We start from the raw sequence: 13537 nt of genomic DNA, 5'->3' as shown, positions 1-13537 counted from the left end.
ATCAGACTTTTTACAAATCTGTTGAGGCAGAGAGGGGCCCCCTTGAGGGAAATCCCGATAACAGTGTCATTGCACTTTACTGCATTGACGATCAAAGGGGCGCTTACAGCCTCACACAGTGTCCTTGCATTTATTCTTAACCAGTTGTTGTCTTGGGGCCCCAGGCCAGCTCGGGGCCCCAAGCAATTGCTTGGTTTGCCTGCCTTGTAGCAACTGGCCTGGCAATATGGTTACATTTACTGAAAATAATACAAAGTGCAGTGCTGCACTTCTTTGTATTTGTATTTTTTTATGCTAGTATTCCTGCATATTTGTGCTGGCAGCTAATTCGTATGATTGGCTTGTAACTTAGCACAGCTATTTTTATACATTTAATGAAGGTTCAACATTTAACAACTCACATGGTTGATGATTTAAAGCGGAGTTCCACCCTAAATTTATACTTACCTCCATCTTCATGCCCGGGGTCACCTGAAAAACAAATGGATAATCGCAATTTTTTTTTTTTTTTTTTTTTTAACTTACCTGGTTTAGAAGAAAGTATACTCACCTTACTTCCTCTTCCTCCCCCTCGGCGGCCACGGCGATTCGTCACTTCCTGGCTTGCAATGATTCCTGGGAGCTGAACGTCATCGCTCCCAGGAATCAATGCGCCTGCACCGGCCACGACATCAGTTCCGGTGCAGGCGCCGTCATACCTTGCTAAACAGCTTCTGGGCATGCCCAGAAGCTGTGCAGGGATGACGCTGCGACAACGGAAGTGACGGTGGGGCTGGTGCAGTGCATCGTGGGACTGAAGAGGGCACAGAAGAGGATCGCGCTGGCTTCAAGCTGCCCACACCTGAGATGGCAGCGCTGGACAATACTTTTTCAAGGTAAGTATTTCTTCTAAAAGGTAAGTGCAACCCGGGACAGATCAGAGGCTAGCCATTGTGGAATGCACTAGCCCTGACTGTCCCGGGGGGATTTTTATTAAAAAAAGCTTTTCCAGGGTGGAACTCTGCTTTTAAAGGGGCATATCTAAGTATGCAGGCATCCGGCTAGGACTGGGTCAGGGGGCAGGGGAGCAATTGCCCCCTGGGCCTCTCTGATGCCCTGTAAAAAGGCTGCACTGCTTCTGCCACAGACATGCCTAAAGGATTCCTGGTGAAGAGAATTAAAAAGTCCCCACCGCTGACTTTTTGAGTGCGGGATGAAGACAAGGACAGAGCACAGGCCTCCCCCCAGCATGGATGGTGTAATGTGTCTGAGCAGAGGCCCATTTTATGCCCCACTTGAGACTCGCCAGCCCTGACCGAGCTATCCCAGCTCCCCCCAACCGCCCCCTGCTGGCCAGGTTGGGAACCCGGATTAAGTCGGTGAGTAGAGAGTACCTGGAGTGGAGCTTCAGCCTGGAATGGGGGTCAGGAGGAGAACGGGAAGAGAGAGAGTGGGAGGGGGGCTGAGTCGCTGCACCATGGGCCTCTGGTTTGTACTTGCCCCCTGGGGTGAAAGTTGCCAGACTGCTCCTGGCAGGCATCCAGGTAACGCTGTCCACATAGACCATTCTCCTCACCACTGACTCAGCCTGCAGTCGTGACCAAAGACTACGCAATGTAGCAGGCCTGACCTTGATGGCGGTGCGGAGGACGGTCTATGTGGACAGCTTTACCCTGGATGAATAAAAGATAGGGTGTTGGCGCTGCCTATTTTAAAATACAATAAAAACGTACAAACTGTAAATACTATAAAGTGACGGTTGCTAATAATTAAATATCCTAGCATAAATATTGCATGCTAAAACATAAATAAATGCAAATGAAGTGCTAATCAAATAAAGTGCTTAGCAGATAAAGTGCTTATCAAATACAGTGTTATAGTGTACGTGCAAAAAATTCCCAAATTCCCAACTGTATCATACACAGACTTGTATAAAGTACTCGAAATTTCTACTTGAGTTAAAGTACAAGTGCTCGATCAAAAAGTGACTTGAGTAGAAGTGGAAGTGCTCGCAGAAAAAGTTACTTAAGTAGAAGTACTAAAGTATTCAACATTTTTTTTACTTAAGTATTGCAAGTAGTTTTTTCAAAAAATTTGCTACTTAAGTACTAAAAGTAAAAAGTACCAGTAGTTTGGAAAAAAAAAATTCTACTCAAGTACTGAAAGTAGAAGTACAAGTACTGTGTTATGTAGTTATTAAAGAAAGAAGTCAAAAGTTTGAACATCATATTGTTTTTTATTTCAAATGATTTATTCAAATGATTAACCTGTGTTTGTTAGTAGTTTCTTGATGCACTTTAAGCGCTGTAGCACCATTTATTTGTTTGTTTCATATTTTCTTTTTATTGGAAAGATTTGGTATAGCAGCTTTTATTATACACAGCCTTTATTTTCGTATGCGCTGATTTACAAATGACATTATACACATTTTTTTGAGCTTTATGCAACCTGCCATCTACTGTTCTGGCAGTGGTAATTTTTTTAAAAGTAACGAGTAACTATGCAGCACAAAAAAAAAATACTTGAGTAGAAGTATCGAAATCATTGAAAAAATGTAGTGAAGTAAAAGTAGAAGTAGGAGAAAAAAATTCTACTCTAGGAAAGTACAGATACCGCATTTCGGTACTTAAGTACAGTACTTAAGTAGTTCTACTTCGTTACTATACATCTCTGATCATACAGTATATGGAAAGTGCTGTAAAGAGCTGGAGAAAAAACTAATATGCAAAGGATAAAATTATAAAAATACAAGTAAAATATAATAAGATGAAAACACAGTCCAAATGGTGCTGGTGTACAAATAAAATATACTAAAAAGAAAACACAGTCCAAATGGTGCTGGTGTACAACAAATCTGTGAATAGTCCAAATGGTGGAATTTCTATAATCCAGTGGCTGAGTATATTGTGCAAGATATTCTAAAAATATATATAGAAGTGGGTGAGTGGTAAGTGGCAATCACTGCATTCAAAAGGGTGACCCCGTGCCGTGTGGTAGGGTGCTGCCTGGTCCTTTCTGGTAAAAAGACTCACTTACCAGAAGCACCCACCCCACACAGGGGTATAAGGGGTATAAAATCTCCAAAAACGAAACATTCTGGATATACAGACTTAATACACTACAGCCCAAAGGCCTTAACTTAGACATCGATCTTAATTGTTTTATCCCTAATTTTTAACCTCCATAATCCTCTGAGTCTTATTAGTCGGTTCTATTAGTCGGTTTTTACCCCTCTTTTTTAATATACGTATTAATGTACGTTTTTATTGTATTTTAAATAGGCAGCGCCAACACCCTATCTTTTATTCATTTTATATTTAGTCCCCGGACTAATATTCAGGGAGGCTGCAGCCTACACCTACACTCACTATCTATATACTATATTTTATTTATTCCACACATTTGTCACTGGAATATATTTTCTTTGCACATCTTTTTTGGGCATATCCTATTAGAGTCCTTTTGCGCAGAGTTTACACATCTCAGCTTTACCCTGGATGCCTGCATACTTAGATGTGCCTGTTTTATGTATCAACCATGTGAGGAACTAAATGTTATACCTTCATTAACCGCTTAACGACCGCCCGCTGCAGTTATACTGTGGCAGGCAGTCGCTCCTGCGCGAACCGACATAGGTATACGTCGGTTGTGCGCCTGCAGCTAGGAGACTCCACGATCATTTCCTGCTGAGAGAGGACGGGCAGGTGTTGTAAACACAGCCGACCGTCCTTCTCCCTGGAATGATCACAGAGCGCCTGTGATCCTTCTATATAGGATCACAGGTCTCTGTGATCATTTCACAAGTCACGCCCCCCCACAGTTAGAAACACGCCCCTAGGTACACATTTAACCCCTTGATCACCCAGTGTTAACCCCTTTCCTGCCAGTGTCATTATTACAGTAACAGTGCATATTTTTAGCACTGATTACTGTAGTAATGTCACTGGTCCCCCCAAAAGTGTCAAAAATGTCAGGGGTCCGATCTGTCCACCCCAATGTCGCAGTCCCGCTAAAAATCGCAGATCACCACCATTACTAGTAAAAAATAAATAATCTTTCCTGTAGTTAGTAGACGTGATAACTTTTGCGCAAACCAATCAAAATACGCTTTTCTCTATCGCTCATTGACAGACGTAGTCTTCTTGATTCTCAAGAGCTGGGTTATGTTGTCTCCGCAGGAGTAGGACTAGGCAGAAAGACAAAACGTTCTGGCTCCACCTTGGGGGCAGTCCCTGAGGGTATATCCTCCCTCTCTCTGCTACAGGGAATCAGTTTTTTTCTGTCTAGTCAGGAGTAAGGACCTAAGTTCCTTGCTGGGATCTTTTGGTCCTGGCAAGACTTTTTTCTTTAGAAAAAGACATTTTTTAGGTAGTTTTCTCCAGTGTTTTTTTCCTGTGAGATCTTCAAGCAAAAATGCCGGACTGGGCGACACTTGTGGTCACCCCAGCCGGCCTACGAGCGCGCGCAGACCATGGCATTGCGCTTGGTCGGCCGCGACACATTCAAGTAAGTATGCGGGGCCGGGCGACGGGCTGGATGTTGAGATCCAGTGGTCACCCCGGTTTCTGCCTACGAGTGCGTGCAGACCAGAGCTCCGCGCTGGGTCGGCCGCGACGGAGTCCCAGTGGAGGGACTGACCTTGCGAGTTAAAAGTCTCGCTTGGACGCCAGGAACCAGAGAGTCGAGTGGTCCACAACCCCCCACCCCGGTGGAGAGGGTATTGTGAAGAGAGGGTGCCTGTCGGTTCGGTATGGTGAGTAAACGTTCCCTTTTTTTCTTTCCTCGTTATGAGGCAGTATGAATTATGGGCCCCTCCATATATGGTCAGTATATATCTGATACTAATAAGTCCCCCTTGTAATACAGCATGTGTTTGTGGGAAGTGGACTTGGTTTGAGAGCTAACACTCTACCCAGCAGACTGTAACATTACAGCAGACATAGGAGGTATAATCCTACCTTATTTGTAGTGTATCTCCTGTAGATCCATATATCGCCTCTTAGCAGAGATGCAGGTGGATGTGCTGGGAAAACGATTTCGGCGGTCCGCCGCCATTTTGCCGTAGACCAAGTGCATGTATGTCCTCAGGTCACGCCGGCCGCCATGTTTTTGGAGTCTTATGTCTCTTCCATGTTTCGTGAGCCCAGCTACCTCGTGGAGAGCTGGGAACGCCGGAAGGCGTACACAGGGGGCGGAGCCACGTCCTTCTACCCGGGAAAAAGCTACAGCTCCTTCCAGTCTGTAAAAGACAGAAGCTGACTGCAGTTGGTTGGAAACTTCACTGCATCGGTTGGTGAGCCTTGGGGGTCCCTCTCTCTCTCTCTGTGGGATCGAGAAGCAGGTACTCTGAGGGGCGCTATTGCGCTAGGGGGAGACACACAAAAAAAAAAAAAAAAAGAAAAAGTTTTTTTGTTTTTGCTGGCAAAGGTGTCCTGAATTAACATGGACCCTGCCACTCATGTATCTCCTCCGGATCCCCTCGAGGGGTCTGCAGGATCCTCCAGCACCCCACTGACAATTGAATCATTGTCAGCTATTATGGAAACTTTTGTGTCCCGGGTGGAAGTGGCTTGTCAGGGACAGGGCGCAAGAAACCGACCCCCGCCTAACCCCTTATCTGAAACCTCGGATTCAGACTCTGAGCCTATTTCTGCAGTTGCAGGTACTTCATCTGGTATTGGTGTCTCGGGTCCTGTCTCTTCAGACAGCGAGGAGGATGTTTTGGCATCAGCCATAGCCCGAGAGGAAGCGTTGGTAAACGCACTCATTGTATCTGTTCAAGAAACTTTAAGATTACAGGGTATTCCATCGGAAATAGCTGAAACTGAAATCCCTTTTGGGACTAAAAAACGCATCAAAGTGGCGAAGGTTTTTCCATTGCCCAAATGTTTTGGCAATCCAATCGAAGAAGAATGGCGTCTGCCAAAACGCACTTTTACTATTTCTAAACGCATTAACAGGCGTTATCCGTTTGAGGAAACCCTCATTAAGAAATGGACAGAACCACCTGTGGTGGATTCACCAATTGCTAGATTGAATATAAGCCACGGTTATTCCTCTAGAAGACGCTCCGTCTTTTAAAGATCCAGTGGATCGCAAGATAGAAGCTATGTCTCGCACCATGTTTTCCTTGATTGGATCAGCTTTCAGACCTATAATAGCTATTGGTCTGGTTTCGCAGGCTGTAACTGAATGGACCAAGTGGTTACGCCGGGACTTAGAAGAGGTCCCTCAGGCGGTATCAGATTTGTTGGAACAAATGATACAGGGGTTACAGTTTGTGTGTGATGCGGCGTTAGACGCCACTCCATTATTGGCGCCAGCATCAGTCTCAGCAGTGGTTCTCAGGCGTACACTGTGGCTAAAAGGTTGGTTAGCCGACCAAGGTTCCAAAAAAGCATTGGCTAATATCCCCTTTTTAGGAGAGCGTCTATTTGGAGCCAACTTAGATGAGATCATTAAGGATCTCACGGGTGGAAAGAGCACCTTTTTACCGCAAAATTTTAAAGGTAAAGGAACTCGTCAAAGACGAGGGCCTTCTTTTTCTGCTCACAAGAGGTTTTTTCGTCCCGCGGGTGAAAAAATTAAGTCCTCCAAAGCTCCTGCAGGAGGCGTCAGGGGTCGTTGGTCGGGCAAGCAAAAGCCCGCCCCCTCCAGACCTGAAGATAAACCGTCCAAAGCCTGAAGGTGCGCCCCCACCCATAACTGGGGTGGGGGGACGTCTTCGCCGGTTCCCGGATCCATGGCTTTCCAGAATCCCGGACAAATGGGTTTGCGAAGTCATAAGGTCAGGGTACAAGATCGAGTTTCGATCTCTCCCACCGGCGCGATTCTTCCCTTCCAATATCCGACTATCCCCGGATCGTTTAGAAGATCTGCGGAGAGCAGTCACAGATTTACTACAACAAGGAGTGGTAGTCCACGTTCCTTGGACAGAACGGTTTCAAGGGTTTTATTCAAACCTATTTACAATACCCAGGAAAGGGGGCAAAGTGCGTCCAATTCTGGACTTAAGGGCACTCAATTCTTTTGTCAACATAAGAAGATTCAGAATGGAGTCCATTCGCACAGTAGCAGCCTTCCTGCATCCAGGGGATGTCCTAGCGTCCATAGACATCAAGGATGCATATCTTCACATTCCCATTTTCGCAGGACATCAGCGGTTTCGACGCTTTTCCGTAGAAGAGAACCACTATCAGTTTGTGGCGTTACCTTTCGGTCTCGCCACGGCTCCGCGGGTCTTCACGAAGGTGTTGGCCCCAATGTTGGCACTTCTGCGCCAAAGAGGCATATCGATCCTTGGTTACCTAGACGATCTTCTGCTTCATGCAGAGTCTCCTCAGACCTTGCTACAAAACATAGAAATTACTATGATTTCTTTACAGGAATTCGGGTGGCTGGTGAACCAGCAAAAGTCATTTCTGGTTCCCACCCAGAGGCTCGAATATCTGGGTCTAATTCTAGACACAGTCAGGACAAGAGTTTTTCTTCCGGTAGGGAAACTCCGAAAGATTCAATCAGCAGTCCAGTTGTTACTGTCCAACAGCTGGTCTTCCCTTCGGACTTGCATGAGGGTTCTGGGGTTGATGGTGGCTTCGTTCGAAGCAGTCCCATTTGCCCAGTCCCATACCCGAATTCTTCAGCAAGAGATTCTTCTCAGATGGAATCGGAATCCGGAATCCCTGGACAATCAGATCCGATTGAGCAAACAGACCAGAGAGTCTCTGGTCTGGTGGCTTCGGTCTCCGATGCTCAGCCAGGGAAAGTCATTTCTGCCAATATATTGGACGATAGTGACCACGGATGCCAGTCTATCCGGATGGGGAGGAATTCTCGGTCAGTTATCTGTCCAGGGACTTTGGTCCCCGGAAGTATCCAGGTTACCGATAAATGTATTGGAACTGAGAGCGATCAGACTTTGTCTGATTCACTGGACCGAGCAGCTCCAGGGCAGCCCGGTTCGGATCCAGTCGGACAATGCCACGGCCGTGGCTTATGTCAATCACCAGGGGGGCACCAAGAGTGTCCGAGCGGCCAAAGAAGTGGCTTGCATTCTTCGCTGGGCGGAACGATTTGTTCCAGCAATCTCTGCGGTGTTCATTCCGGGGGTGGAGAATTGGCAGGCAGATTATCTCAGCCGTCAGACCCTGGATCAGGGGGAATGGTCCCTCCATCCAGACGTTTTCCACCAGTTGTGCCTACGGTGGGGCACCCCGGATGTGGATCTGTTGGCATCACGATTCAACAGGAAAGTTCAGAGATTCGTGGCTCGCTCCCGCGATCCTCTAGCAGAAACCGCAGACGCACTGATCGCCCCGTGGGGGCAATACCAGCTAATGTATGCCTTCCCTCCTCTCGCGTTACTGCCAAGACTTCTTCGCAGGATAGAGGAGGAAGGACTGGTGGCGGACGTCCCGTGGAGACTTCCTCTCAGGGAGGACCTACTGTCTCAGGGACCGATCTTCCATCCTGCTTTACGATCGCTGGCTTTAACGGCCTGGCTATTGAGACCCAGGTGCTGAAGGACAAAGGTTTGTCAGCTTCAGTTATTCCTACTCTAGTTGAAGCAAGGAAAGCGACTTCCAGAAAGATTTATCATCGCACATGGAAGTCCTACATTGCATGGTGTGAACCTTTGGGGTTCCGTCCTCGGTCTTATTCGATTAGTCGAATATTAGCTTTTCTGCAACAAGGGGTTGAGCAGAAACTGGCCTTGAGTACTATCAAGGGTCAGGTCTCTGCATTAGCTATCTTCTTTCAGAAGCCTTTGGCTACTCATTCCTTGGTGCGGAATTTCATCCAGGGGGTGCGACATCTGGCTCCGCCAGTGCACGCGCCGTTACCCCCCTGGGATCTTAATTTAGTGTTGTCGGTTCTTCAGAAACCTCCCTTTGAAGATATTAGGGAGATTCCTCTACCTACGTTGTCCCAGAAGGTGGCCTTCTTGGTGGCTATTACTTCTGCACGCAGGGTGTCAGAACTGGCCGCATTATCTTGTCGTTCACCATATCTGGTGGTTCATAGAGATAAGGTGGTTCTTCGTCCGAATCCATCCTTCCTACCAAAAGTGGTTTCAGAATTTCATCTGAATGAAGAAATTGTGTTACCTTCCCTGTGTCCTAAGCCCAGTCATCCTCGGGAGTTTGCTTTACACTCCTTGGATGTGGTCCGGGCGATTAGGGTATACTTGAAAACGACAGACTCGTTTCGCAAGACGGATTCACTTTTTGTGATCCCGGATGGACCCAAAAAGGGGTTGCCTGCATCTGCCGCGACCATTTCCAGATGGATCAGACAGACGGTAGTGCAGGCTTATTCTATTAAGGGTCGGGAGCCCCCGTTCCCTGTTAAGGCGCACTCCACTCGGGCGCTTAGTGCGTCATGGGCCTTTCGCCATCAGGCGTCAGTGGTCCAGGTGTGCAAGGCGGCTACCTGGTCGTCGGTGCATACCTTTACTAAACATTATAAAGTTGATGTAATGGCATCGTCTGATGCCTCGTTTGGCCGCAAGGTTTTGCAGGCCGCAATTTGAGGAGACCAGTGGTCTACCTCGAGGGTTTTTTCCGTTGGAAATTTTTCTTTTAGTCTCATTCTTTGTTTATAATGAGCCTTTAAAACTTCTAGTTTGGCACCGGTTGGGCCTTCTAGATTGGATTTGATTTTGTCAATCCCACCCCTCATTTGTGGCACTGCTTCTGGCTGTCCCAGCTCTTGAGAATCAAGAAGACTACGTCTGTCAATGAGCGATAGAGAAAAATGGATTTTTGTAAGATCTTACCGTAAAATCCTTTTCTCTTAAGCTCATTGACAGACGTAGTACCCGCCCCTCTATCATTGAGTTGGGTTGGGTTAAATTCTCTGTTACTGCTTTAGAACAGAACTGATTCCCTGTAGCAGAGAGAGGGAGGATATACCCTCAGGGACTGCCCCTAAGGTGGAGCCAGAACGTTTTGTCTTTCTGCCTAGTCCTACTTCTGCGGAGACAACATAACCCAGCTCTTGAGAATCAAGAAGACTACGTCTGTCAATGAGCTTAAGAGAAAAGGATTTTACGGTAAGATCTTACAAAAATCCATTTATTGCAATATTTTTTTTTTTTTATCAAAAATATGGAGCTGAAAACAAATTGGCCTAAAATGTTAAATTTTAGATTTTTAAATTTTGTTTTTTGGGAATGTTCTATTGCAGAATGGGAAAAATAGTTTTTTTTTTTTTTTGTTCAGAATTGTGTTTTTGTTTTGTTTTGTTTTTACAGCGCAAAAAAAAAAAAAAAAATCGCACAGGTGATCAAATGCCACCAAAAGAAAGCTCTATTTGTGGGGAAAAAAAGGACATTAATTTTATTTGGGTACAGCATCGCACGACCGCGCAATTGTCCGTTAAAGTGAAGCAGTGCAGAATCGCAAAATATGGCCTGGTCATTAAGGGGGCAAATCCTTCCGGTCGAGAAGTGGTTAAATGTAACTTTCTTGCTACACTTAGAGGCGCCTCTCTTCTCTTTAAATCTCTCTGTTGTGACATGACACTACTTATTTATCAAGTCAAAATTTAGGGAAAAATGTTGCTTGTCTTGCAAAACGCTCTCACTCCCAAGGTTTTACAATACTCTGTTTTAAAAAGTGTTCCTTTTTAATTTTTTTTCAGCAGTGTATTTCATCCTTATGTCATAATTTTTTTTTTTTTTCTTCTTGTGTATTTTAGACTGAAGTCATAGCCACATTTTTTGGAGCTGGTGTCAATCACAGCGATCCCGCCTACGAAGGCCGAGTGGCATTCACTGGAAATGTCTACCAGAACGATGCCACTATCCTCATCAAACAACTTACCATGGAAGACAACGGCACCTACCACTGTGAGATAACTTTTCCCACAGATCGCACCGGGACCCGTCTGGCCAAAATGGATCTCATAGTCTTAGGCAAGTTTAATAATGTTCTCTAATCATCGCGTTCACTGGATAGGGAAAAGTAAAAGGAACAGATCCTATCCTTCTATAGTGTGTACTTTCCGTGATCCAAAGCACCAAGTGTGATTTCTGTCTGCTCCCTCATTCCTCTATCTGCATGAATCACTCCTCAGTCTATGCCGACACCAAACAATCTCAGGAGCTGGCCCTGCCCCCTCAATGTCCCCAGCACACAGCAGGTGATTGACAGCCTCAGTTGTTCATTTTTCCCTATTGAGACTGTGTAGGGAGGAGTGTCCATTCTCTCCACCAGGGCTTTTTTTCTCAGAGAAAAGGTGCAGGAACTCGCCCTCCCTCCCCCCCCAGGTCATGCCTGTCTCTGCACCTTGTCTCCACCCCTACACACCTCCTAGCCCCCCCCTTTTTTTTTTCTTTTCTTTTAGTACAGGTAACCAAGTATAATTTAGGGGCTATACAAGTAATTTTGTATGAAATTTTGTCAAAAAGCAATGTAGTAAAATGCACAAAACCATTACATATCCAACACTTACCAAAGTATGCTCAGAGGAGCTTCTAGACAATTTAACAGAGCGAAGAAACCGATCTCCAATCTAAGTGTAGCAGTATAAATTCTTTAATGGCAAATTAAAACACTGTTACTCACAAAGGTGTGGTAAAAACAGGCATCACAAGTAAGATGGGGGTTCTGGGCATTTGTCATCCAGGGGGTCCCTCTCGATGTCCTGGCGGAGCTGGCGCTGTGGAGGCTGAGCCGGTGATCACCTGTGGGATGGCAGGAGATGTGCTGATCCCTCGGCGGCAGCGGGTGGCATGGATCTGCGGGTAATAGGAGCCGTGACGTCACTTCCTGGAGACAAGGTGCAGAACAAACGGCGACGCGTTGCGGAGCATGCGCTCCTTCTTCAGGCTCCGCAACGCGTCGCCGTTTGTTCTGCACCTGTCTCCAGGAAGTGACGCCACGGCCCTTCTACCCGCGGATCCACGCCACCCACTGCTGCCGAGGGATCAGCACATCTCCTGCCATCCCACAGGTGATCACCGGCTCACCCTCCACAGCGCCAGCTCCGCCAGGAAATCGAGAGGGACCCCCTGGATGACAGGTCATTCCAGTTGGTAAATGAGATAGATGGATACATTTTTTTGGAGTTGCACTTAAACAGAGAGAGAGTTTTCTTATCAAGGCATTTAGTGGAAGAAGTGAGGGGTCACAGATGACCGCAGCTGCACTGTGTGTAGCAATTGGAAGCAAGACATTAAGGCTCCTTTCACACAGCAGTCCGTCAAACGGACTCCGCTTTTCTCAGCGGGGGATCGAGCCGCCGATCCCCCGCTGAGCAGGAGGATGACAGCTGTGTCTCCGCGCTGTGTGCGGAGACACAGCTGACAGTTCCCCATGCATCTCTATGGGGGAAATCGGATGTGAACGGACCTTAAGTCCGTTCTCACCCGATCCCATCCGATCCGCTGGACGGATGGAAAATAGGGTTTCCATCCATCCAGATTTGACGGATCGGGTGTCAGTGGACATGTCTCCGCTGACATCCGATCCCCCATAAAGATGCATGGGGTGACCGTTCAGATCCACCAAAAAAACGGACAGGCGGATCTGAACGGTCCGCCTATGTGAAAGGGGCCTTAGGCCCCTTTCACACATACGGACCGTTTGTCCATTTTTCATCCATCTGTTGACGGATGACAAACGGACATCAATGCATCTTTATGTAAAAACGGATGATCATCCGTTAACATCCGTTTTCATCAGCTTCCGTCAATGTCCGTTTTTTGGAATGAATGAATGCCCTATTTTTCATTCGTCAAAAAAACGGATCGGACAAAAAACGGATATAAACGGACAAACGGTCCTTTTTTTTTTTTTTTTTTTTTTTTTTTTCATCCGTTTTTTGCATTGGTAGTGTATGTAAAAAAAATAAATGCAAAACTGATACATTTTTGACGTGACTGAACTGATGAACTGAGCGGACTGTATGTGTGAAAGGGGCCTTACTTAAACATTCAACTTTCATTGGTGCATCTTAAAAAAAAAAAAAAATTAGGATTCCGAAGACAACTTTTATTGCAGCTTATGAGAACTTTAAGATGAGTGTTCTTCTTCCTCCTTCCTTCCTCCTTCTTTCCTTCTTCTTTCTTTCTTCTTTCTTTCTTTTCTTTCCTTCTTTTCTTTCCTTCTTTTCTTTCCTTCTTTTCTTTCCTTCTTTTCTTTCCTTCTTTCTTCTCCTTCTTTCTTTGCACCAGGTAGAACACTTTCTATCTTGGGTTGACCAGTCTCTGTATAATGCAACAGAACAGAGAGAAGACCCTCACCAAATCCTGATAACCTAAAAGGGTGTGGCATTGTAGTTGATTAAAAAATGGTAATACAGGCAGAGAGCACATCAACAGGCTGACTAGATTTCTGGCAGGACCCACAGGTATAGTTTTGCACTTATACAATATATATATTTAAAATACTTTCAAAAGTATATTTAACCGACCTAAAGGGGCCATATAAGAAATGTCCATTGTTGGGTTCTCAAACATTTATACAGCGGTCATATACAAGTCTGGTAATATGTCAAATATGGACATTTCCTATGATCGCCAGCTCCATCTAGTGGCCTTAATGCTGTATTT

At 45.9% G+C, this 13537-nt stretch overlaps 1 protein-coding gene across 1 annotated transcript in view; it reads left to right on the top strand.

The window, feature by feature from the left end:
- Positions 1–13537, top strand: part of GPA33 (glycoprotein A33) — a 78825-nt gene that overhangs the window by 43600 nt on the left and 21688 nt on the right. The window contains exon 3 of the mRNA XM_082244604.1: positions 10681–10897. Within this exon, the coding sequence (XP_082100730.1) occupies positions 10681–10897 (217 nt within the window). The remainder of the gene's footprint in view (positions 1–10680; positions 10898–13537) is intronic.

This window comes from Pelophylax lessonae (assembly GCF_965119305.1).
Source record: "Pelophylax lessonae genome assembly, chromosome: 2".
Classification (NCBI taxonomy): domain Eukaryota; kingdom Metazoa; phylum Chordata; class Amphibia; order Anura; family Ranidae; genus Pelophylax; species Pelophylax lessonae.
Note: the sequence above shows the minus strand (reverse complement) of the source record. Positions and strands in the feature narration are given on the sequence as shown.